Source organism: Scleropages formosus, chromosome 22, assembly GCF_900964775.1.
Source record: "Scleropages formosus chromosome 22, fSclFor1.1, whole genome shotgun sequence".
NCBI lineage: Eukaryota > Metazoa > Chordata > Actinopteri > Osteoglossiformes > Osteoglossidae > Scleropages > Scleropages formosus.
This window is the reverse complement of record NC_041827.1, coordinates 21,762,866-21,787,981: the sequence shown is the minus strand read 5'-3', so window position 1 is coordinate 21,787,981 and position 25,116 is coordinate 21,762,866. Positions and strand designations below refer to the sequence as shown.

The 25,116-nt window shown below is 45.9% G+C and overlaps 2 protein-coding genes across 2 annotated transcripts in view; one reads left to right on the top strand and one right to left on the bottom strand.

The window, feature by feature from the left end:
- Positions 1 to 12,615: 12,615 nt before the first annotated feature.
- Positions 12,616 to 15,642, bottom strand: thoc7 (THO complex 7). Its single transcript, XM_018734066.2, has 8 exons — positions 15,549 to 15,642; positions 15,036 to 15,153; positions 14,425 to 14,552; positions 14,176 to 14,262; positions 13,913 to 13,970; positions 13,445 to 13,511; positions 13,296 to 13,365; positions 12,616 to 12,774 (listed from the first exon to the last, which is right to left on the bottom strand). Exons 1-8 carry the CDS (start codon positions 15,565 to 15,567, stop codon positions 12,716 to 12,718), a joined length of 606 nt encoding a protein of 201 aa, XP_018589582.1. The 5' UTR covers positions 15,568 to 15,642; the 3' UTR covers positions 12,616 to 12,715.
- A 273-nt stretch (positions 15,643 to 15,915) lies between these two features.
- atxn7 (ataxin 7) overlaps positions 15,916 to 25,116 on the top strand; it is a 29,010-nt gene continuing 19,809 nt past the window's right edge. The window contains exons 1-5 of the mRNA XM_018734142.2: positions 15,916 to 16,060; positions 17,139 to 17,198; positions 17,800 to 17,883; positions 21,797 to 22,084; positions 22,320 to 22,391. Of these exons, the coding sequence (XP_018589658.1) occupies positions 21,805 to 22,084; positions 22,320 to 22,391 (352 nt within the window). The 5' untranslated portion in view covers positions 15,916 to 16,060; positions 17,139 to 17,198; positions 17,800 to 17,883; positions 21,797 to 21,804. The remainder of the gene's footprint in view (positions 16,061 to 17,138; positions 17,199 to 17,799; positions 17,884 to 21,796; positions 22,085 to 22,319; positions 22,392 to 25,116) is intronic.

Here is a 25,116-nt window from a genome sequence, read left to right as displayed (position 1 = left end):
TTAATAAAATTAGTTTAAAAATTAATAAAGGAAGCCCTGTGTCTTATGCACTTGAGTTCAACTGATTAAAAGGCTTTGGAAGGGTATTAAAAAATCACATCATTCTCTAAATGACCACAGTGACATGAGATGGTTTTATACAAACATACATCCTGGATTCGGTCCTCATTGTTGTTCACGCAGCATGTTGGTGTCCACGCATCTCTCCTCCCTCACTCATCATAAACACTCCACAGACGAATGGACAAACATACTTTGATGTACGGTTGTCACCATATTGCTCAGAACTGGCCAGGGACCGATTTTTGGTGCGATTCTAAGCTCGGGTTGCTGGACCTGGAAGGCAACCCCATCTGCTAGTAGACAACTTGACAGCTCTATCCTCGGTGTCTGTGCTGCTCTGCTTTAGTGGGTGAAAAAACAACCCCCTGGTCTTCACTGCTGTCCCAGGGGAAAGGTCTTGATGGGGAGACAGCCCTCGCACTTCACTCGCCTGCACATCCACAGTGCTGAACCTATGATGCCCTCCCGCTCTGCCAACACCCTCAAGCTTCTCAAACCTGAAAAGGGCCGTTACCACGGTGGACCGGGTCTTTTACAATGCCCCGGGGTCCGGTGCTGGGATCCGCGGAGGAGACACCAAAGAAATAGCGCTCGTGCAGTTCCGAGCTTTCGTGCCGAGATGGCCTCATGCTGGCGGACAGGAAATCCCATTACGGGCATCCGCTTAGAAGGAGATTAAAGAGGCAATCACATGGCCGCAAGACCCCGGTATAAAGCAGAGCGGTGCGAGTTGGTAGAGCCCCTGAAGTCAAGAGAGATTTACTGCGTTCTCCTAAAAACACAGTAACCTCCCTACTTATAGCACTCCATCATTCAGAAAGCTGGAGGAAGCAATGTCATTGTGTTACTTGTAATACAGTATAAATGTCTCCCATATAAACTGACAGACTCTTCTAGTGTTGCGCTCATATTGTGTTAATAAACACAGAGACTACGGCACTGTGTGAAGCCAGCAAGAGCTCCTCTTTGTGGTCTTTCAGAGAGTTTTCCTCGAGGCATGTCCAAGGTGTCAGTTCACATAGTGGTGCACGGTAATGGCAATGATGCCTCCTTATGAAGCCCCTGCTCATCCTCCATGTTCATTAGAAGTGACACAGGGTCCCACTGAGGGAGTGCTGAGGAGTGACAGCTAGACAGGTGTGTCACCTTAGTTTCTGATAAGGCAGGAGGGGAACGAGTAGTTTGCATAAGGAAGAGAAATTTATTTACAAATGTGCTATTAAATTCATCTTTTAAATACAGGCATCCCTTGATGTACGAGCTCACTGTATCTGAAATTTGGGTACGATGGCTCTTGGCTTTTGACACTCAGTTTTCAACTTGAACAGAAAATGTGCATGATGAAATTTATCCAAAGCATGTGCAAAAAAAACCTGAAAGTCATGCATTGTGCGAGAGAAGTAGAAGTGCACTAACGTACTGTAGTTGGTGCATTTGCATCCAGATCTCTCTTTCAGTGTGTTGGGAATGGGCACGTTGCTTTGAGAGAGTGGGACATTATGGGATATGTATGAAATTTCACAGGAGCATCTTTGGGCTATATTGGGCGTGTCTTTTAATTTCAGCAGCAGTGCGCAGTTTCACAAAGATGTTCACAATAAACAAGACATGCTCAGTTGATCCCTATTTTGGTTTATTGCTCATCCCGTGAAGAGCGAATCAATGAAAAAGCAAAGTGTGAATCTCCCTGAAGCAGAAATTGTTAATGTAAATGTTTTATATTGTGCTGAAACCATGGGTTGATAGTTATATAGGTGTTAACTGCATAAGTGCATTCTAGTGATATTTAGGAAAATTTGTTTTGAATGTTCAGTTGACTTGGGAACGTATTATAAATATTTTTCCCCATTTAAAATAATGCCTGTTGTTTTCAGGAACTGATTAATTTTGTAAATCGAGGGATGCCTGTTTATACAAATAAACAGCTGTGGCACAAAATACATGTTGCGTATGCTAAAGATATATTTAGACAAGAATTTGATTATGCCCTGCCATGTACTGGCGAGGTTTTCACTGCCTGACACCCTGTACTTCTGGGATGCACTCTGGACCATGGTGATACTATGCTGGACAAGTGGTTTTTAGTAAGTGGATGGACAGACAGATGGACAGATGGATGGACAGATGGAATGTGAAAAAAACACTACGTACGAATACTGTATATACCAGAACATTACCCTGTATTTATTTTCGGCCAGTTTCAAGTTTTTAAAAATATCAGCCTCTGTATGTACTTCAGGGGGTGCGGTGGCGCAGTGGGTTGGACCGCAGTCCTACTCTCCGGTGGGTCTGGGGTTCGAGTCCCGCTTGGGGTGCCTTGTGACGGACTGGCGTCCCGTCCTGGGTGTGTCCCCTTCCCCCTCCGGCCTTACGCCCTGTGTTACCGGGTTGGCTCCGGTTCCCCGTGACCCCGTAAGGGACAAGCGGTTCTGAAAATGTGTGTGTGTGTGTGTGTGTGTGTGTGTGTGTGTGTGTGTATGTACTTCAAATTTTTCCCCCTATTTCAATCCCAGAACATACAAAGGTCTGTCGGATTCCTGCCTTTTACAAAGCAGCAGAACTGATACTCAATATTAATCACTTTCGGTCTTATTTCTGAGACAGTGAAAATGTCCAGAGGTTCAAATCAAAATCAACACATTTTCCACCGCAGGTTGCCAGGCAGTCTTTGTGTCATTTACAAGCGTTTCAGCATCCTTTGCAGGACCGGGAGTCGGAGTCCAACTACAAAGGGATGCTGGCAGAAGGACGACAACCAGCCGCTGCACAGAATAACAGCGGAGGGCTCCATGCCTCATGCCCCGGGCTTTACCATCATATCCAAGCTGCTGTCTGAAATTCAGTGGGCCAGAGGGAGATAGAGGAGAAGCGAACCCTTTCTGCTGGTCTGATAAGAGCTCAGTACATGGTGAGAGTTTCAGGAGCTGGATGGTATCCAGGCTGGGTCAATGTCCCCAAAAGAAGACAGCAAATTACAAACCCCTTTCTCTGCAGAACACCTTTCCTGAGTTCCATCTTCTTCTGCCACCATTACTTTGTTGGAAAGGGAAATACAAGAACACGATGAAAGTAAGCAGATAAATTAAAAATACATTTGCTCCTCTATCCCTTCAGTCGACTCGGCCGTCTCAGAGTCGAGATCACGCAAGCGCTTCCCTTCATTTTCTTTAACGTGCCCGTAAACAACATTAAAACTTCTTCTAAAATGAGTTTTTGTCTTAGTCTGAGTCTGCGTTAACAAGTGCTGCTCTCTTGATGCTAATTAGGTGCTGCACATTCCCCCCCCAAACATGGCTTCTCTAAAAAATGTGTAACTGAGCTCACTTTTCAGTATTCAGTTCACACTCCAACGATTTATAGTGCGGGGAGAACAAATTAAACTATTATTGACATTTTCATTTCAAAACACATTTAAGAATCACCAATCATTGTATATTTATTTATCTTGTTAATTAGTTGGTAATAATCAATACTTGGTTAATTATTTATGGGTAATTGTTTATAATTATTTATAGGTAATTAATAGGTAATATAGTTGGGTGGCACAGTGAGTAGGTTCGATCTCCGCTCAGTCTGTGTGGAGTTTGCATGTGTTTCCTGTGTCTGTGTGGGTTTCTTCCAGGTGCTCTGGTTTCCTCTCACACTCCAAAGACATGCTATTCAGGTTCCCCCATAGTGTGTGAGTGACAGAGAGTGTGTGTGTTCATTTTCCTCCTGGAGTGAGTGAGGCTTGATTGTGTTTGAATGAGATAATTGAAGTGAATAAAGGCAGAATTTCAGATCTTTATGTTAAAGGTTTGCTATTTCCTGTGCTTTTTATTTGAATGTTGGTAGTTTTTTTGTTTATAAAGGAAGAGACGTTCGAGTTTCATTGTTACATTAGTATTATTTAATGAATATGGTGAAAAAATAATTAAGCTGGGTGTCAATTCACCCATCACTGCTCCATGAACCCAACACACTCTGACATGTTACTGTTGTTTTTCTGATTCCTTTAAGCGTTCTTTGCACACCTGAAGTGATGCACGTGCTCACATTCAAGCTACACAAAACCTGTAATAACTGGAGCAATCTTCTTCTCATAGCTTTAGGTTGTGGGCTCACCAGGCCTTGGGGAGGCTCCACAGTTAGGGTTAGGATAGGGTTGTCCTCAGTCATTGTCTGCTTCTAACCACAGTGTACTGGACGAATCTTCGGCAGTCAAAGCCTGAATGCAGGCAAACATTGTTAATTAAATTTACATTATCGCACCCCTCTAAGACCCAGAAGTGAAATGCAGATGACTCGTCCAAAGTCCTGCAGAATCTCCTGACAACCGTTTGCTTGATTACGGTATCATTTGTTTTCTTGTCGGGCCAAATCCATCAGCCTTCCCGAACCTCATCTGAGCAGCAAGTGGAACAGCTCAAGGCACATCACTGACACACACGGCTCCTGGCTTCTGCAGAGTTCATTTTTATGCTTCAGACCTGACAGCACTGAAAGCAGAACAAGATTTCTCCCATGCAGCTCCTATCCTGGAACAGTGAAAACAGTCACAAGGTCCTTTTATTACAAAACCATTACGAGATTTTTCTTTTTTTTGGGGATCAGGGTTTTCTCATATCAGACATGTCACCCACTTTACTTCAGCCAGCAGCCACAACTTTAATGCTGCTGCAGCAGAGAAAATGGAATATTGTCAATTGTATTTTCAGCACATCGCGGTGCAACCTACGGAAGACATGAGCATCGCAGTCACCTGAGACACAGCGTCCGCCTGCAGCTGCCCCCAGCCCTGGAACCAGGCCACTTGTACCCCGCTCACACTTGGCTGCTGGCATATGTCACACGTGACCAAGTGCTTTATTAGACGAGCCACCAGGGAGATTGCCACCGGTCATGTTTTCACTTTCATCCATTTAAATATCCTTTAGTTCTGCTCAGGGCTTCTGCTGGCTTTCCGTCTAGCGTTTGAACCTATAACCTTGCAACACAATGGGAAAAGGTGCTGGGTTGAGGTCCTCCTCTCCCTCAGAACTGCTGAATCCCTCCCAACGTTCAAGAAAAATCCCAGAACGCATCTCCTTGAAACGCACTTCTCCGATGATCTTCTACCAGCTCCACAAACTTGCTTTGCAACACCCGTCACCATCACCTCTGCTGCGAGGCTATTGGCCGTGCCCTGGTTAGGAACCGTAGCGTCACATTTGTCCTGCAATCGCGAAGGAATTCACCCCCTCAGAATATGCTGAGGTGTTTCTTCGCCACGCCATATCGGCAACCTTAGATCTCCTTGTTTACTGATATCTATTTCGTGCTGGAGCGAGGTGCTGAAGAGAATAAAAAGTGTCGCTGATTTGTATCTGGGTGATGGTGGCCTTACAGTAACGGCTGATCTGAGCAACACGTTCTCAGCTCGACTCCCAAGCTGACATTCCATCTTGCCGCATTGCCTGAGCCAATCTGACATCCTCTCCATTCTCTATGCCTTGTTAGAAGCAGCAACTGGAGCAACCGCAGATGTTTCCTGGGGGCAGCGGGCAGCGCCAAGCAGCATGGTGTTGTCGAGCACCGCTCTAGTGAGGGAGCTTTTCCGATGGACGGCTGGCAAGAGGCTGGCTTTCTTCGGCTGCTCCGATTGGTGCGGGCTGCTGAGATTTCGAGGAGCTGGGATCGGGGACCAAAACGGGGACCAAAATACAGTGATTATAAACGGGGCCCATGATTTGTCTCACTCCTGGAGATGAGGACTTTGGCTTGGCTGGTTAAGCATCTCATTTCCGGAAACCACGTGCTGTGGGTGGTGAAGAACGCCGCTTCATACAACCTCTAGACAAAGTGCCACTTGTGACCCTGGTCAGGAACTTTCAAGCACTAAAAGAAGAATAAAAGTAATTCATTATAAAATAATTATTATTGTCACAGTATGACAATAATAATAACAAAAAAATAATATCAGTAACAGTATTATTAACACTATTTAATAGTTATAATAATAGTTATATAACATTCACATTTCTATATATAAATTATATATAGAAATTTGTATATTATGTTATAAAATAATAATAATAATAATAAGAAGAAGAAGAAGAAGAAGAAGAAGAAGAAACCGTATGTACATACAATTATAATAAAAGTTATATAATAATAGTTATATAAAGTTACAATAATTTGTTTCGGTGCAGCAAGTGGTAGGTAACAAACTAGGTTTGCTTGAGACTTTCATGTCTGCAACTGTGTCTCCTTCTCTCAATGTAATGCATAAATTGTACTTTTGCTGAGATGTACGTCGCTTTGGACAAAATCATCTGCTAAATGGATAAATGTAAATGTAAAGTAAATGTATTATTATTAGTTGGGTATTATATTATTAGTAGCAGCATTATAAACAGTTTTTTTTTTAAATCATTAGAAGCATTTTAAAATATAAAAAATATAAATATAAAAAAGACAAAATTACTGTGTTTGAACGCAGCCCTGTGTGCCAAAATGACAGGAGTGGAAAGAAAAAAAAAAAAGTGGATTTTAAAGTGTATCTAACGGCTCTCTTTTCCTCCAGGGCTCCAGACTTAAGTGTCCCTCAGTGCACCGGTGAGTCTCAGCGCTGTCCCTCGCCCAGCCGTAAGGAGCTGCGGAGATGTCTGAGGAGGGTCTTCCCTGACCTTCCACCAGGACTGCCGGGATGAGCGGTGCGCCGTGACCATGAGCGGTGGTAGGACCGCCGGAGCCGTAATGCGCTCCCAGAGCTCGGCATCCATCGAAAAGCGGGGTCTTCTGAGGAAGCACTCGGTACTGCGGCCGGCCCACAGGAAGGTCATCCATCGGGAGGCGTCACCACCCCTACCCTGATCTGGACAAGCAGTCTTTGAAAGTGAATGAGTGAGTGAGTGAGTGAGTGAGTGAGTGAGTGAGCGAGCGAGCGAGTGTCAATATCATCATTATTATGATGTTGATGGTCCCTTCCTGGGTGTGTCCCCTCCCCCTCCAGCCTTACACCCTGTGGTGCCGGGTTAGGCTCCAGTTCACCACGACCCCCCTCAGGACAAGCGGTTTCAGCATGTGTGTGCTTTCTCCAAAGCGACTTAGTGTTAAGTTACTTACAATTATTCACCCATTTATAGAACAGGATAATTTCACTGCATTTTTTATGGTTAAGTACCATGCTCAAGAGCTTTACAGCAGAAGGTGGGAATCAAACCTACAACCTTTAGGTCCAACGGCAGCAGCTCGAATCACTACACTACCAGTTAAAACCCACCTTTAAAGCAAACACACAAAGCTGCATCTCTCAGAATGAGATTTACATAAATTAGCATATTGCCTATGGAATCAAAGGGTTTAAGTCTCGAGTATTCTGTTTAAATGTTACATTTCTTGAGGGAGCACTTTCTAAATAATAATGATAATACCTCAAGGATTATCTCCTGAGGGGAATCAGAGGGAAGAGCTTTTGTGGCTCCTGTGAAGTGGACACAGCGCCACCTAGTGCTGCCTGGTCGGAACTCTTTGAGTTTTACGTAGGCCACAAATGGGAAATAGCTAGGGGGACTAGTTTGTACAAGTACTGGAAATAAGACAACATTGCACTACAATGAAGATTTAATAAAAATAAATTAATTAATTTAAAAAAAAGAAAATCTTTGCAGTTGTGTAGCCAAGGGAAAAAGATCAGACCTTTTCAAATGTCCATCATACACAATTCTAACAACTCCCACTTGGGAAATATTAAGCAAGATGAGCTAAACATCTCTTCTCCTCCCATTAATATACATATTTTTGTTTGCTCATTTTGTATGATCAAAGATCAAAAATCAAAATAGGGACACTTTGCTGGTGCTTTTCCATATATCCTGCAGCCACCATCCTAAAGGACACGGTTGAGGAGGAAATGTGGAAACTCGCTGGCCCAGACACAGCACTCAGGTTGCTCAACTGGACCAGGAGGGTGTCCACCCCCGGGTGTCCTATACGGCACGGGCAGGTATCGCTCCTCCGTCAACCTGAGGACATTGTCTGCCAATTCCACCTGTTTATTAACCACCGGCTGTGTCTCTTCAGTCTCCCCATAAAGAGAAAAGGCGACTATACTCATTCTGGAAGAGAATGAGAAGGAGGAAGTCAGTAGAGAAGATCAGTAGAAGATCAACTTTGACCGGTGAGAAATTGCAAATACAGGTGAGAACACACAACACAGTACTACTCAAATGCTGTTGGGCAACTCATTTATGCACCTGATATGTTGGGCCTTCAGCTGGGATGGGGGATATGGGAGGGGAGAAGGTCCACTCAGAGGTCTTCAACTGCTTCACCAGCCCCGATCTCCCACTCCTCTGAACCCCTCCTTCAGATGGACAGCCTGATGGAGGCTGTTGCAGCCCAGTCTGCACAGCTGCTGGTACAGCTATAGCTCGAGCTGGAGCGCTGGCAGAGCCTCAGCCAGGAGATGGTCCACTCAAACAGGCAGTTCTATGAGATCTCCAGGACAGGAGCCCACAGACGCTGGTGTGGAAACAGCTGGGGCCTCTGCCAGAGGTGCTGCTAGGCAGACGCTGAAGGTCAATGTCCAATCAGATCTAGCAGAAGAGAACTTTGAGCATCTCATCAACTTATTGGTGCTCACATTTATGGGCTGTTACTGCCTTCTAGAAGCAGGCTGAGTTTATAGCACTAATTGCAGTTTTTGATAGCAGAGGCACAGCTTACCGCGGTGCAGCAAAAATAATATTAGAACATATTGATTTCTTTGGTCTCCTCCGTGAACCGCCACCTTATCGTGGTGGAGGGGTTTGAGTGCCTGAATGAGTCCAGGAGCTATGTTGTCTGGGGCTACATGCCCCTGGTAGGGTCTCCCATGGCAGACAGGTCCTGGATGACAGACGAGACAAAGCGCGGTTCAAAAACCCCTTATGAAGGAAAAAGCAAGGCGTCCGTTTACCCCGCCCGGTATGGGGTCACCGGGGCCCCACCCTGGAGCCAGGCCTGGGGGGGGGGCTCGCATGCGAGCGCCTGGTGGCCAGGTCTATGCCCATGGGGCCTGGCCGGGCTCAGCCCGAAGCCATAACGTGGAGCCGCTCTTCGGTGGGCTCACCACCTGCCGGAGAAACCGTAAGGGGCCGGTGCATTGTGAGTTGGGCGGTGGTCGGGGCCGAGTGCCCGGCCGACCCAAACCTCGGGCGCCAACTCTGGTTTTTGGGACTTGGAATGTCACCTCACTGGCGGGGAAGGAGCCTGAGCTGGTGCGGGAAGTTGAGAGATACCGTCTAGATATAGTCGGGCTCACTTCCACTCACAGCTTGGGTTCTGGAACCACTCTACTCGATCGAGGGTGGACTCTCCACTATTCTGGCGTTGCCCAAGGTGAGAGGCGGCGGGCTGGTGTGGGCTTATTAATAGCCCCCCAGTTCAGCCGCCATGTGTTGGAGTCTACCCCGGTGAATGAGAGGGTCATCTCCCTACGCCTTCGGGTCAGGGAACGGTCTCTCACTGTCGTTTGTGCTTATGCGCCTAGCGGCAGTGTAGAGTACCCGGCCTTTTTAGAGTCCTTGGGGGGCGTGCTGGAAAGCGCTCCCACTGGGGACTCTGTCGTTCTACTGGGGGACTTTAACGCCCACGTGGGCAGCGACAGTGATACCTGGAGGGGCGTGATTGGGAGGAACGGCCTCCCTGATCTGAACCCGAGTGGTGAGTTGTTATTGGATTTCTGTGCTAGTCGCGGTTTATCCATAACGAACACCATGTTCATGCATAAGGGTGTCCACCAGTGCACTTGGCACCAGGACACCCTAGGTCGGAGGTCGATGATCGACTTTGTAGTCGTTTCTTCTGACCTTCGGCCATATGTCTTGGACACTCGGGTGAAGAGAGGGGCTGAGCTGTCAACTGATCACCACCTGGTGGTGAGTTGGATTCGATGGCGGGGGAAAAAGCTGGATAGACCTGGCAGGCCCAAACGCATAGTGAGGGTCTGTTGGGAACGTTTGGCGGAGGCCCCTGTCAGAGAGGTCTTCAACTCCCACCTCCGACAGAGCTTCAACCAGGTCCCGAGGGAGGTGGGGGACATTGAGTCCGAATGGACTATGTTCCGCTCCTCCATTGTCGGTGCGGCGGTTCGGAGCTGCGGCCATAAGGTCTCCGGTGCCTGTCGCGGCGGCAATCCCCGAACACGGTGGTGGACACCGGAAGTAAGGGATGCCGTCAAGCTGAAGAAGGAGTTCTATCGGGCCTGGCTGGCTCATGGGACTCCTGAAGCAGCTGACAGGTACCGACGGGCCAAACGGAGCGCGGCTCTGGCAGTCGCCGCGGCAAAAACTCGGGCTTGGGAGGAGTTCGGTGAGGCCATGGAGGAAGACTTTCGGTCGGCCTCAAAGAGATTCTGGCAAACCGTCCGGCGACTCAGAGGGGGGAAGCGGTGTTCCACGAACACTGTTTACAGTGGAAGTGGTGCGCTGCTGACCTCAGCTGAGGATGTTCTCGGGCGGTGGAAGGAGTACTTTGAGGATCTCCTCAATCCCTCCGACACGCCTTCCGTAGAGGAAGCTGAGGCTGGGGACTCGGAGGGGGACTCGTCCATTACCCTGGCTGAAGTTGCTGAGGTAGTCAAAAAACTCCTCGGTGGCAAGGCTCCGGGGGTGGATGAGATCCGCCCCGAGTTTCTCAAGTCTCTGGATGTTGTGGGGCTGTCTTGGCTGACACGCCTCTGCAGCATCGCGTGGAGTTCGGGAACGGTGCCTCTGGACTGGCAGACCGGGGTGGTGGTCCCTCTTTTTAAGAAGGGGGACCGGAGATTGTGTTCCAACTACAGGGGGATCACACTCCTTAGCCTCCCTGGGAAAGTCTATGCCAGGGTACTGGAAAGGAGAATCCGACCGATAGTCGAACCTCGGATCCAGGAGGAGCAATGCGGTTTTCGCCCTGGCCGTGGAACACTGGACCAGCTCTATACCCTCACTAGGGTGTTGGAGGGTTCGTGGGAGTTTGCCCAACCAGTCCATATGTGTTTTGTGGACCTGGAGAAGGCATTCGACCGTGTCCCTCGTGGCATCCTGTGGGGGGTGCTTCGGGATTATGGGGTTCGGGGCTCGTTGCTACGGGCTGTTCGTTCCCTGTATGACCGGAGCAGGAGCTTGGTTCGCATTGCCGGCAGTAAGTCAGACCTTTTCCCGGTGCATGTTGGACTCCGCCAGGGCTGCCCTTTGTCACCGATTCTGTTCATTATCTTTATGGACAGAATTTCTAGGCGCAGTCAGGGAACGGAGGGTGTCTGCTTTGGTGGCCGCGAGATCTCGTCTCTGCTTTTTGCGGACGATGTGGTCCTGTTGGCTTCATCGAATCAAGACTTGCAGTGTGCACTGGGGAGGTTTGCAGCCGAGTGCGAAGCGGCGGGGATGAGAATCAGCACCTCCAAATCCGAGGCCGTGGTTCTCAGTCGGAAAAAGGTGGATTGCCCCCTCCGGGTTAGGGGGGAGTTGCTCCCTCAAGTGGAGGAGTTTAAGTATCTCGGGGTCTTGTTCACGAGTGAGGGAAAAATGGAGCGGCAGGTTGACAGGCGGATCGGTGCGGCGTCCGCAGTAATGCGGTCATTGTACCGGTCTGTTGTGGTGAAGAGGGAGCTGAGTCGTAAGGCGAAGCTCTCAATTTACCGGTCGATCTACGTTCCTACCCTCACCTATGGTCATGAACTCTGGATCATGACCGAAAGAATGAGATCGCGGATACAAGCGGCAGAAATGAGTTTCCTCCGCAGAGTGGCTGGGCGCACCCTTAGGGATAGGGTGAGGAGCTCAGTCACCCGGGAGGAGCTCGGAGTAGAGCCGCTGCTCCTCCGCATCGAGAGGAGCCAGTTGAGGTGGCTCGGGCATCTGTTCCGGATGCCTCCTGGACGCCTCCCTGGGGAGGTGTTCCGGGCTTGTCCCACTGGGAGGAGGCCTCGGGGCAGACCCAGGACACGTTGGAGAGACTATGTCTCCCGGCTGGCCTGGGAACGCCTTGGGGTTCCCCCAGAGGAACTGGAGGAGGTGTGCGGGGAGAGGGAAGTCTGGAGTACTCTGCTCGGACTGCTGCCCCCGCGACCCGGCCCCGGATAAAGCGGAGGAAGATGGATGGATGGATTTCTTTGGTTTCTTATTTTGAGATCTAAGAGGCAGGTGATTTCTTGTCCACATGTGCTCCATTAAACAATTACCAACAGGGCTTTGTACCCTTTTAGAGTTGACCACCACTAGAAGAGCACAGGCTATTCTTTGCCTTGAGCCCAGTGTCCTCTGGGGTCTCTTGCTGGAGGATTTAGAGTGTAAGTAGCTTTTCACTGAAACTATAGCCCCTGCTTTAATTAGTTGAAATCATTGAATTAATCAAAGATAAAATTACTTTAATATGTGTACCAAACTGTATCATCTTTATGTTCATCTTGGAAAAAGTCAAAAATTAATTACACAAAGTTTCTGCACTGTTCAAATTTTTGAGATGTAGAGGACTGTATGCTGCAGAGGACTAATGCATTATTTTGTGTTAAAGCTTTCACCTTATACAATAATTAAATTTATTTTCAATTAATCAAAACACAAGAGAATACAGCAATTTTATTTTTAATAGACATCGAGCTACTGAAAATGGAGTATTAAAAACAAGAATGTAGATTTAAAAAAAAAAATGGAAACGATGCAAAATTTCACTGTCCATTTTCCATTGGGGAGTCTTGCGATTCATCATTTTCTGACTTCTCATCATCTGATTTAAAGGAAAAAGAAACAAGAACAATTAACTCCTGGATCTGAAAAAGCTCCTTACAACTAGACTTATACAATACACATTATATGGACTGCATATAATTAACAAACATTGGTTGAAAATCTACAATCAAAATATTTCTTAGTCCATTACTGTTCTGATGGTTAAGTGACACTATCCAACTTATACATTTAAACAGGTAGATATTTCACTGAAGCCCAACAAGGTATACATTTAAGCACACTGGTGTATGTAAGGTGCACGGTGACGTGCAGATGGCAACACCAACACTGAAAGCAACTGACCACAGGATGCTGACTGCAGGGTGCGTATCGCTGTTTGAGTGCACTGCAGGCCCCAGAATGTCAAACTAAATCCCAGAAATCTGTTTACTGTGGACTGTGTTCTGCTCCAGGCATGAGAAAAGGGCCCCTAGTGGGGCCTGAAAAGACAAACTCTAGGTTGCCAGTCCATACCCTTAGCCCACCACACTGCTGCCTGCCTCAGGGCAGATTACTCACTCTCAAGTGTCTGCTGCAGCTCATGGATGGTGCTCAGAAGAACATGAAACTGCTTCTTCCTCAACTCGAGCTGCAGAGAGAGAATTTTGAGGTTATACAACGAATGCGACCGCATCTCTGTAAGTCAGACAATGAGTTTGTCACCTCACCTTGTCCTCAACGTTCTCCTTTATACGTGACAACTGCTGCAGCTCTTTATCGAGGGCCTCCAGCTGTCTTGTATTTAAAAATAAATAAATAAATTAAACCACTGCCACTATGGTGTTGCAATACACTGCACACATACGTAAAACAAGCACATAGACACTTGGTGTATATTTCTCTACCAGTTTTTCCCCACTGCGGCAGTTTCAGCCACTTGATGTTTACATTAAATTCACCAGGGAAGCATTCTGCCTGAAGCGGAAACTCTCGAGAGATCTTCACTCTCTCACTGGAATTCAGAGTGTCAAGTAAAACTTCTCTACCATGGAGAATATTTATCAAACAGGAATTTGCCTGCCAGTGGTCTGCCTTTGCTTCACTAGTTTCCCTGCCTACAGGACGACTTGCAGAGGGTTGTAAACACATTTACACAGGATAGTGGGATTACAAGATCAGACAGAGGAAGTACTTACTTAAGAGTTTCATGTCTGTCCGGGTGTTGCTGGATAACCTTTGCTAGAGCGTCATACTCTGTAAAGCACGTCCACAATTTGGAAAAGAAAAACTGAGCATATCTGCAATAAAAACACTTAAAAAGCTTTTCAGTACTGAAGATCTATTACGTAGTTCTGCATTTAAAAGATAAATGACAATGTTAACAGCAAAGAACGATGCTCTTTAGAAACATGGGTTTATTATCGGGGAAGTTAATCAAATTACTTGCCCTACACCTCACCTTGCCTATTCTTTCGTATTCGTTTGGCCCTTAGAATTTCTTTTTTGCATTCCGCAATCTTCTCATGTGCAGCTGTGATGCTTTGCTCTGTGATGGGGGGAGAAACATATTAAATGATTAAGGGGGGGGGGACTTATTTTGCATGCTGGTCTTGTAAGTTGTGAACACAGTAACGACGACTTTCAACAAAAAAGGTATGTCCTAAAACTAATGTAAAATATGTGATAGAAAGTCACATGACAAGCTTACCAATATCAGTGTAAATTTTCTCATAGTTTTCCATTTCTCTGAGGTTCATGTCATAGACCAGCAATGTCTTTCCCATTGAGAACTCGCACTGTGCCAGGGTGCCCAACATCCGCTGGTACTGTGTGAACCTGTGAAGAAAAGAGATTAGACGGGGGGAGGGGGGGGAGTTCTACCCCATCTATTTTCTAAACATCTCAGACTGAACAAAAAATATTAAACCATCTGCACCTTTATTAGCAGCTAATCTTCAAGGTTAAAATGCCTTAAGCAACGAGGTCATGTCAAGATACAGAAAAAGACCACAAGATGCAAGCAAGGATAAAAACTAAAAGTAATTAACTGAGGTGACACAGATGAAACGATCGAATCAACTTTACAATTATTTAACCCATTTACACAGATGAGTCATTTTTTACCGTATCAATTCAGGATAAGCACCTTTGTACTAGAGCAAAGGTGGGATTCAAACCAACAACCTTAAGGTGAAAGCCTTAAGCACTTGATAGTACTTGATAGTACCTGCCACCCCAGCGTGTGCACGAGTGGCTCTTATTGGACAAACACTGCGGGGTTACATCACATCACGCACGGCACGTGCCGGGGTGTATTACCCTTCCTCGGGGGCTGCCGAGTGGCACCACTTGACGAAGCTCTTGAGGAGCACATTGATGCGCCGGTCGTCTCCAGCTCCGTCGCCATCGATCAGGAGGCGCTTCCGGATGACTTCGTCTGCAAAATTCATTCGATACACACACACAATCACAATCATGATTACTGCAGAACGAACCCGCAGATTATAAAACTCGCGGCCTTACACACATAAATTAATTCAAAAAAGCTGACTGTGTGTTATGCGGTATTAATTATTAAGTACAGTTGTAAACCAGAGTCTATACGTACTCATCATAATTAACCAAGGCTAGTATAATTCATCCTCTACCCGGCTAGGCTAGCTGGTGGCTAGCTAACTCACTGCAGTGCAAGTACAACTAACTAGCCTAGGTATATCTGGATTTCTGTCAGTTCGACCACCGTCGTTTGGCAGTCAAACCGCGGTTTATTGTCGAGATGATTGAATTAATTTAAATTAATTTTAATTTAAAAAATTACTTTAAAGACCTCACCATCAGTCACAGCCCCCATTTTTCTAATAATACTGTCGGCTTCAAAAGAAACTTTATTGGCAGCTGAATAGCGACAGTGTTAGAGAGGCTCCTCGGAAACGGACGGCGCCGGTTGGTTGAAAGGAGGGTCCCTTTTTTAGCCAAAAACGTTTTCAACTACGTCATTTAACCTGACATGTTGGCTCAAATTCTCAATATTACTTTAAGAGGGCACTCGTCATTGGCAGAGCCAAAATGGCGCCAGTTTCCCGCTTCTGCTGATTGGCGAAGCGCGCACGGTGACGCCGCCGGTTGGCTCAGCACCGCCGCAAATGCGTGCGGGGAAAAGTGACGTCAGCGTCCCAGAATGCAGTCTGGTAAACAGAGATGGAAGCACCTGGCGAAGACCTCCACAGCCAGTGAGACACTCCATTCGCGTTCCATTATCGACCCCCTGCCTCAAAAATCCGCGATATACGGCAGACTGCGACTGCCAGGAGTCGTATCTGCATTTTACAGCATTCTGAAATCAGGTAAGAGGAAAGGAAAAAGTTATGTTCCGCGCGAGGCTCATGATCATAATTGTTGTGTCGGGCAGCAGCCACTTTAAACGGGTTTCCCCCCTGGCTGCTGAAATGACAATGAAGTGATGTGGTGCTCCCGCTGCCCGCGAGCCCCGACTGCGTCCGCGCGTCGGCACGTGAGCCCCTCCCCGCGTGCTGCCGCCGCGCGGAAGCCCCCCACCTGTGTGTGTGACTTCCAGTTGACGAAAAGGAAAAAAGGCTGTTCGGGTGAAAAAAAAAAAAAAAAGGCAGAAATCGAAAGAGAAAGTAAGTGCTGTCCGCCCCGAGCGGGCGAGCAGCTGAAGTGAAGCCGGGGGAAGAAACTTGAGCCAAGTTCAGGTCCAGGGTGGCGGAGATAAAATAAAGTCTCTAATATCTTTCGGTTTTAATTTAATCTTCACTTTTGCTCCAATCATTCAATCCCTGGAAATTTGTCATGAGCACAATGAATGATTGAATCATTGAATGTACTTCCCCCGGGCCGTGGGAAGCATCATGGTAGCACTTGACTTTAGGTTTGAAAAAAGTGTGTGAAATTGCTGCAGTCGCCATGCTCTTCCAAGTTTTCTTAATGATTCATTTTATTTTCAAGACATGCCGTTATTATTGTGGTTGTCTGAGGTGATTCTACAGTGCATTTCCTTATCACAGCATTTCCTCTACTAATTGTGCATATAAAACCCTAAGGCAGAATCTACATATTTAACATGATAATATCTGTTACATTGATTTTACTAATTTCTGGTTGGAAATTTCAAAACCAAACTGATACACAGCTCTACTTCTGCATGAATCCGGCAGCCATCAGCATTAATTTTGCATTATCATGTGCCATCTTTGCGTCTTGTGAGAAAATATCCAGAATATTTTTTGAATATTCTCAATTCTGTGGATGTCGTGGTCGGTCCAGCGTGTGCTATATACTTTTACCGTGGGTAAACTTACCACTCAGTGAAAAGAAAGACACTATGGGACAACTTTAGTATCGCTCTATAATATAAACCTATTTTATAGCTTTGTTCTTTAAATATTTGCTTTTTATTCTCAGCTATCCGTGAGCTCAGATCTCCGCTTCTTATGTGCAGAACACAAAAATCAAGATATTGAGGTAAGATTAGAAGTTATGGCTTTTCCTATTCGGTTGTATCATAAATGAGCGTATATGTTAATTTGATATATTCCTGCAGTTGTTATTTCATTGTGCGATTAAAACCGTCATTAGTATTGTGAGATGCTAGTATAATACTGAATCAGGTATTTAGTACTCTCACAAGCCATGCTTTTATATAAGAGTTAGACTAGCAGCCGAAAATTACCTCGGCGGTTTTGCTTAAAATTGCAAAAATTGCTATTCTCTGAATCAGTATTGTCCATAATTAAATGATTTGGAAGATTTTAAAAGAGGTGCATGTTTTGGTGGCGTATCTCTAAAAGCGATTAATGAGCTGTGAAGAGCTATTCTTTATGGTGGTCAGCCAGGGATAAGTACTTACTGGATTGGATTACCTGGCAGTGGTGGGTGAGTCCATAAGTAGCTCATACTGTGTGAAAGCTGTCGGTAGGAGATGCTGCATTTGATCACACCAGATCCACTCAGAACAATCTGTGCTGTCTGACAAAGATCAGCAGGTGATTCTCTACCGGATGTTGCTGCTGCTACTACTATTACTGCTAATATTACCAGTTAACATGGTGTAAATCTCTTTCAGACGCTGTCTCTGGCAAACTGAGCACCTAAACTGATGAAGCGGAACTAATCTGAATAATAGGATTTCCTTTTCACATTTGACAAGGTATGGACCCAACACAATTTGCTTTTCCCTGAGGTGCAAAGATCACTGATATTTCTCATATCTCATATTTTGATTTAGCGTGTGAATGTGGCATCTTTTCTATGCCTCTGACACCACCCTCTACCTGTGTATGTATGTGATATGTGTAACTAATGTACATTTATTTTTGGGTGACACCACCGCAAATTTAAGAAAAAAACATTTCAGATTGCTCTCGCTATTTAGTCCGTATTAAAATTTGCACGATATTAGGGTTATCAGACTGGGGAAATGAGAAACAGGAGGCCACTGTATTGTAATGTTCGTGTAACTGCAGGAAGCTTTTTTTTTTCCCCTCCCTAATTTTCACCCCATTTCATTCATTCCTAATTCTGTATCTGCACTGCACACTTCTGTATAATGACATTGGAAAGACAGCTCTGACTACCAATGTTATAGATGTAATCTCTCAAGTGCTGTGTCAGCCCAAGAAATCATTACAAAGAAAGTGGTTTGCAGTGGAAAAAGGTAGTTGAGCTGCTTCCAGAATTGCCAAAGGTTTTAATACATATATTTAACATTTTGTCCTTGCTTAAGAGGGGTTCAGTTCTTTCCTTTTATATGATGTATCACACTTACTGTTTCTTTTTTTTTTTTTATAAAAGATCTCAAAGTAGCCACATTTAATATATTTACATAACTGTGATCTCTGATACTGTATTTTACTTTTGGATATTTGAGAAGTATTTTTCATTTTTCTGTTGCTTACTTGAGACATTATTTTTAATTTACTGTTTTTTTTCAGGGTTGTGATTGCATCATGAAATGTCCATAGACTGACTATTTGACAATGTGGGCAGGCTTTTTTGAAAGGATAGAACCAAAGAAATGAAAAAGTTACTCACAGAAAATACTTCTCAGTGCTTTAATACAGCAGCAGAGGTCACAGAAGGTGTTTCAGCACCAGTCGAAAGAACTGCAAACAATTTTCTGAGTGGTGTTTTTTTTTTTTTTTTTTCCTTTCAATTTTCCCAGCAGTGCTTCTTTGTCTTGATGCATCTTAACGCTGTATCACAGTTGAACATTCCCCATATACACATTGCTCATTGACACAGTCACTGCTTACCTTTATTACTGAGTTTTGGAGAATTTAAATTGGACAATATGTCACCCTAGCTGCTAGAATATTTTAGTTGTATAAGAAGAGAGTGTAGCAAAAAGTTGTCTCTTTTTTTATGTAATCCACCTTTTCATTCAATACATCACATATATTGAAAGGTTTTTTTGAGATTTTTGGACCAGTTGAGCTACATCTGGAAGCAAATATCTTTTAGCAAGACAGTTGTTTTCCCTGCACAGTGTGAATGACGCAGCGGTGAGCAGAAGCACTGGCGCTGGGTCTAAGTTAGGCCTGTTGCTCATTGTAGCCAGCCGGTGGCCTGCAGCTGTGTGACAGCCTTGCTGGGGGCCAGCAGACACACACATGTGTACTTAAACCTTCCATCCCACACTTAGGCCACTTACCGTGTGCAGAAACCGCTACTGCACTGGGTGACACAGCTCAGAATCACGCTGCGATTGAAACACCAGAACTGGACGGGCACCTTACTAGCTGGCCCATTCAGGATTTCTCGCTCCCTAAACTCTGACCTTGAATGTTACTGCATTTTATTGCCGCTGTCATGACATGCTGCAGGTTGGTAGACGAGTGAGGACATGAACTTGTAACCCGGAGGTTGCTGGTTTAAGCTCTGCCACTGCTGTAACCTTGAGTAAGGCACTTACCCTGAAATGCTCCAGTAAATGTACCCTGTTGTATAAATTAGTCAAATACATTTACATTACATTTATTCATTCAGCAGATGCTTTTCTCCAGAGTGACGAACATCTCGGAGAAAAATACAATGAGTGCATCACATCCACAGAAGGAGAATTCACAGTGTTAAGCTACTTATAATTATTTACCCATTTATACAGCCGGGTAATTTTACTAGAATGATCTAGGGTAAGTACCTTGGTCAAGAGTACTGCAGCTAGAGGTGGGGTTCAAACCTGCAACCTCTGGGTCCAAAGGCAGCAGCTGTAACCGATTTTCTACCAGCTGCCCTGGTAAGTCACTGTACCGTGAGTCACTTTGGATAAAGGCATCGGCTAAGCATCACGTTATTAGTATCATTGCTGTTATTGTTACCAATACTAGTGATGTGTCCAGCTGCTCAGGCTGTGCGCTGTTTACTTGTTTTCCGGGAGGGGGGGGAGGGGAATGGCCCCAGTCCATCCCTTTCCTTTTCAGCAGGCAAAGATGGTCGTTTTTCATGGCTTAGTGCAGAGTGTATGAGTCCTTGTCTTTGTGTGGCAAAAATGCATGTTCACAGCGTTCTGGACCAGAGACTAATATCGCAGAGGCCCGAGCTGTGCTCGCGCTCACATGGACTGGCAATGTGGGCCGCGCTCATTATGTAAAGGCTGCCTTTTGCGGGCCCTCCGAAGCGGATCGGATCGCTAGGGGGCGATAGAGAGTGAGAGGGAGTGTGACTGTTCACAGGACCTTGCCAGGCTTACATTTACATTGATCTATCTATCAGGTGCTTTTCTCCAAAGTGACTTCCAACGGATACTATGTAGTATTATCAGCCCACACACCTTATTCACTGCGGTGACTTACACTGCTAGATACACTACTTGCACTGGGTCACTCATCCATACATCAGTGGAAGACACACACTCTCTCTGTCACATTATGCGTGAACCTGAACAGCATGTCTTTGGACTATTGGAGGAAACCAGGGGACACCCACACAGACAACATGCAAACTTCACACAGACTGAGTGGGGCTCGAACCCATGCCCTCTCACACCACCCTGGTGCTGTGAGATGGCAGCGCTACTCGCTGTGCCGCTGCCCCATGAAATGAAGGCGGATCATCTCTGTGTGATTCCAGGTGAAAGGTCGCTATATGCTTTAAAGCATTCTGGTGCCAGTGTTCACAGCACTAAAGTGATTCTTGTGTGATTTTGTCAGTACTGTAGCACGAGCTGTTAAATTTTACATGTCATTAGGTCTGGTAAACTTGACATGTTCATGGTGATTACCGTTCAAACCATTGCTTATGGAGTTCAAGTGAATGATTGAAAAGGCTGTATGTGGCCCTTGGGGAAAAAATAGAATTCTAATGGTGTAAATGTGTTTTAAAACCCACATGCTAATGACATTATCTTTCTAACTGTATTTAGTCTGAATTTTAATTAAACTTGACATTTTCCCACCATGAAATTTAGACTGTAGAAAATACAGATCCCTCCAGAGTCAAAACCTTCAGCAGCAGCTTTTTTTTCCCCCCACTTACTACAATCTTGTGGGCCATTAAGGGAAATGGTTTAGCCGTTCATTTAATGCTCTTCGACACCTGCAGAGCTTGTATCGTTATTCTGTGTATATGACGTTCATATACTTTTAATCTGTCACGAGATTCTTACACCTGTCTTAATTTCTTGCAAGTTTATTGTTTTGACCTGCTGTAACAACCACCAAATGGGACACCGACAAGGCCGCGACTTCTATAAGATATTGTAATATATTGTATTTTTGTCAGCCATATACGTTGTTCTGTTTTAAATTTTAACGACCTGGAGTGCCGGTTTTCCCCTCACTCGCTTCGGTTAAGTCCAGAAAAGTTTTTAAATCTCGGGAGTCCGCCACGGCATCGCTCGGAATGATTATGTAGTCGTGTACGTAAGAATGCCGTGACATTTTCTGTCATATTTATTAATCTGCTATGTTTCATCTTTTCCCATCGGCGATAACTGCTGTCCTCGCGCGCCGCCGGCGGCGCACGCGGATCGGAGCAGCGCGTTCGCGGGCAGGCTGGCGGACTGAAGGCTCGGCGGCCTCGCGTCGCGCGCCTGCTTTGACCGCCGTCTCGTTACATTGCAGCGGAAAGAATGTCGGAAAGGGCTGAGTGTGACGTCAGAGGGGAGCAGCGCAGCGCGGCCAGGCAGCTCCGGCAGCAGAAACACACGCAGGCACGGACGCAGACACAGACTCCGCTACAGATACACATACAGCAGCAGCAGCAGCCGCCGCCGCCGCGCGGCCAGCAGGGAGAAGCCTCCGCAGCAATGGCGACTGCAGGAGAGCGCAGATCCCTCCCCAGCCCGCAGATCGTGCTGGGACAGCCTTGGAGTAACTGGGTGGATGCGGCCAAACTCCACGGGAACGACGGTGCGTTGCTCGTCGCAAGGAGGGTGTGTGTGTCTGTGTGTTGCGGGGGGGGTAAGAAAAACCCCCCGTTCGGTTTATGCTCTTCAAGTAGGGGAGGGGGACTCGCGAGCTGCGCGACTGCGTGCAGCTTAAAGACACGAGTCTGCCTGGTAGCTAACACAGCAGCAGTAGCAGCAGCGGTGGCAGCGGAGGAGTGCCCACGCGACCTGACCGTGTCCGCTTTCTCCCTCCCCAGGCGCCGAGCCCGAGGAAAGTTTGAAAGAGTGCGGCGCCAGGAACCGGGAAGCCATGAGGCTCTGCAGAGACGGTGAGTGAGCGGCGCCCGCGCCTCGCACACCCCGCGTGGACTTTCCGTGCGCGCACCGTAGTCTCGTTTCATATTGGCGCGTAACGCGAGTAGTGTGTGTGCGGCGGTGACGAGTGTGGACGGGGAGGGGCGCAGTTTGGAAGTTGGAAGGCGAACGCTGAGGTGGTTGCAATTTAACATTCTTACACATGACACTCCCTTAAGTTCGCCTCTCCGTGCGACACAGTCCAGGGCGGAAGGCTGTCGCCTGTGTCACTTTTTACCTCAGAAACTAGAAGCTCCGACTTGTTCGCGGTGCTTTCAGGTCAGGCTAGTCTTGCTTTAGGTAGGCATAAGGTGAAAGACAAAATTTAATGAAAATTATACCTGGGTGGTGCAAGAGGACGTGGGCTCGATCCCCACTCAGTCTGTGTGGAGTTTGCATGTTCTCCTTCCTTGTGTCTGTGTGTGTTTCTTCCAGGTACTCTGGTTTCCTCCCGCAGTCTAGAGACATGCTGTTGAGGTTCACCCATAGTGTGTGAGTGACAAAGTGTGTGTGTCCCACTGATGTATGGATGAGTGACCCAGTGTAAGTACTGTAGTGTATCTAGCAATGTAAGTCACTGCGGTGAATAAGTATGGGCAGGTTACACTACATAGAGTTTGTTGGAAGTCGCTTTGGAGAAAAGTGTCTGCTAAATAAATGTAAATTTAAATGTTTGGAGAGAGAAGTGTAACAAATTTACTTTTGTATGCAGAAATGCCATGAGTGCAGTAACAACTGCAAGAGAGATTTAAAGAAAAAGAAAACAGCAGCATGCACGTATACACAGACAGATATAAACAATGTCACCTTAAGGTCACTCATCCATACATCAGTGGGACACACACACTTTGTCACTCACACACTATGGGTGAACCTCAACAGCATGTCTCTAGACTGCGGGAGGAAACCGGAGCACCTGGAGGAAACAGACACAAGGAGAACATGCAAACTCCACACAGACTGAGTGGGGATCGAGCCCACGTCCTCTTGCACCACCCAGGTGCTGTGACACAGCGGCGCTACTCGCTGTGCCACCGTACCGTTAGAAGACATTAGTGGAGTTGGTCGGGCAGTTTTTCAATATTCCGCGCTTGATATTTGCGAGTGCACCACGACTGGGTATCATAAAAATGTTGTTTGCTGCTTAGCTTATGCTTTCATCAAAAGAGACAATATTTAAAAATGTGGGGGGTTTTTTTGTTTTTTTTTTTTTTTTTTTAAATTGTATTTTTATTGGAGCAGTTCATGATAAGTTCCTTGCTCAAGGTCCTGTAGCAATTTGGGGGGGTGGCCTTGAACCATCAGCTTTCAGGGTATAAGTCTGTGTCCATCACTGGTATGCTGCCTGCTTACCCAATATAGAAATGGCAACTTGAAGACATTCAGCGCGTTGCAGCGCAGTGTCATTCAGTGTTTGTTAAATTATATTTTTGCTTAGAGGCTGTGAAGAAATCATTTAAAACTGAACATGTTTTGCAACAGGCAGTTTTGTGACATCTGAACACCCAACTCTGGCCCTGTTGTCAAAATATTGCAGAAGAGTAGAAGGCAGCATAGTATGTTTATATTTCACAATTACATTTATGCATTTGGTAGATGCCTTCCTCCAAAGCAACATATAGTTCAGGGCACATAAAGGGTTTATCAGGGCACTTCTGTAATATTGTGTCAGCATTGGAAAACAGTGCAGCCCATGTGTACGTTGGGACAGCATTGCACAATTTGCAGCAAATGAGTTGTCTTAGAAGCGTCATATTTGAGAACCTGTTTGTTCTTTAAGCTTAAGAAAGGACCAACCTTTTAGTGGTAAAGCAATTGGTGAGAAGGTGCTCCAGTGCCATGAGTTTGTTTTTAAAAAGATAATAAGCTTTCTTCGTCTGGTGGACAGTAGCGTCACAAAGGACTCGATTTTGTCTATGATTCAGGGCCACCCTCACTTGGATACAGAGTCAAAGGGCACAACTGGAAAGGCAACTTGCTGGTTCGTGAACCATTTTCTCATTATGTTGGATGACCAGAAAACTCCTGGACACATCTGCTGCTGCTTAACAGATAGTATGTTTGCGTTCATGTGACTCTTCTGTGTTTGGGACATGTTTCAAAACTTTGCTTTGTTATCATTTTTTTTTAAATCTGTGAATGACATTCCACCATTTCAGGTTGCATCTTGTGAACAACCTTTCACAAACTCTAAGCATTTTTTATTTATTCATGTACTTGATGCCTCTCTTCAAAGGAACTTGCAATTAGTACCCATTTATGCAGTTGGGTAACTTTTATTGCTTTCAGTTCAGGGTACGTACCTTCATCAGGGTACTACAGCAGGAGCAGGGATTTGAACCTCCAGCCTAGAAGTACAAGAAGACAGCTCTTATAGAGTGTCAGTTTGCTGTCCCCATTCTGTGGAAAGTGTCACCCCCCCATGCAGATGTTTGCTGTTTGTTTAAATCATCGGTGCAAGCAGATGTTTAGCTGTCATTCATGGCTGAGTATTTATACGTTTGGTTATGTAAAGGATCTAGAGTAAGACTGTAGTCATTAAGTTCTAATTACAGTTAAGTCAGTGTAGATGGTGGGGTTAGTTTTATTCTGAGAGACATGAAAGAGCTTGAAGTCTCTGTGCTGTAACATTAGCTTCTGTGCGCTCTGTTTTGCGAAGATGAGTTGATCGCTCCACTCTTTCTGACATAAACCTGTCTC

What these genes read in the sequence shown, in the direction of transcription:
- thoc7 (XM_018734066.2), bottom strand. An exon ending in GAAAATTTACACTGATATTG is followed by an intron (nt 14,263 to 14,424) that starts GTAAGCTTGTCA and finishes CCCCCATCACAG; the next exon opens with AGCAAAGCATCACAGCTGCA. An exon ending in AATACGAAAGAATAGGCAAG is followed by an intron (nt 13,971 to 14,175) that starts GTGAGGTGTAGG and finishes CGTGCTTTACAG; the next exon opens with AGTATGACGCTCTAGCAAAG.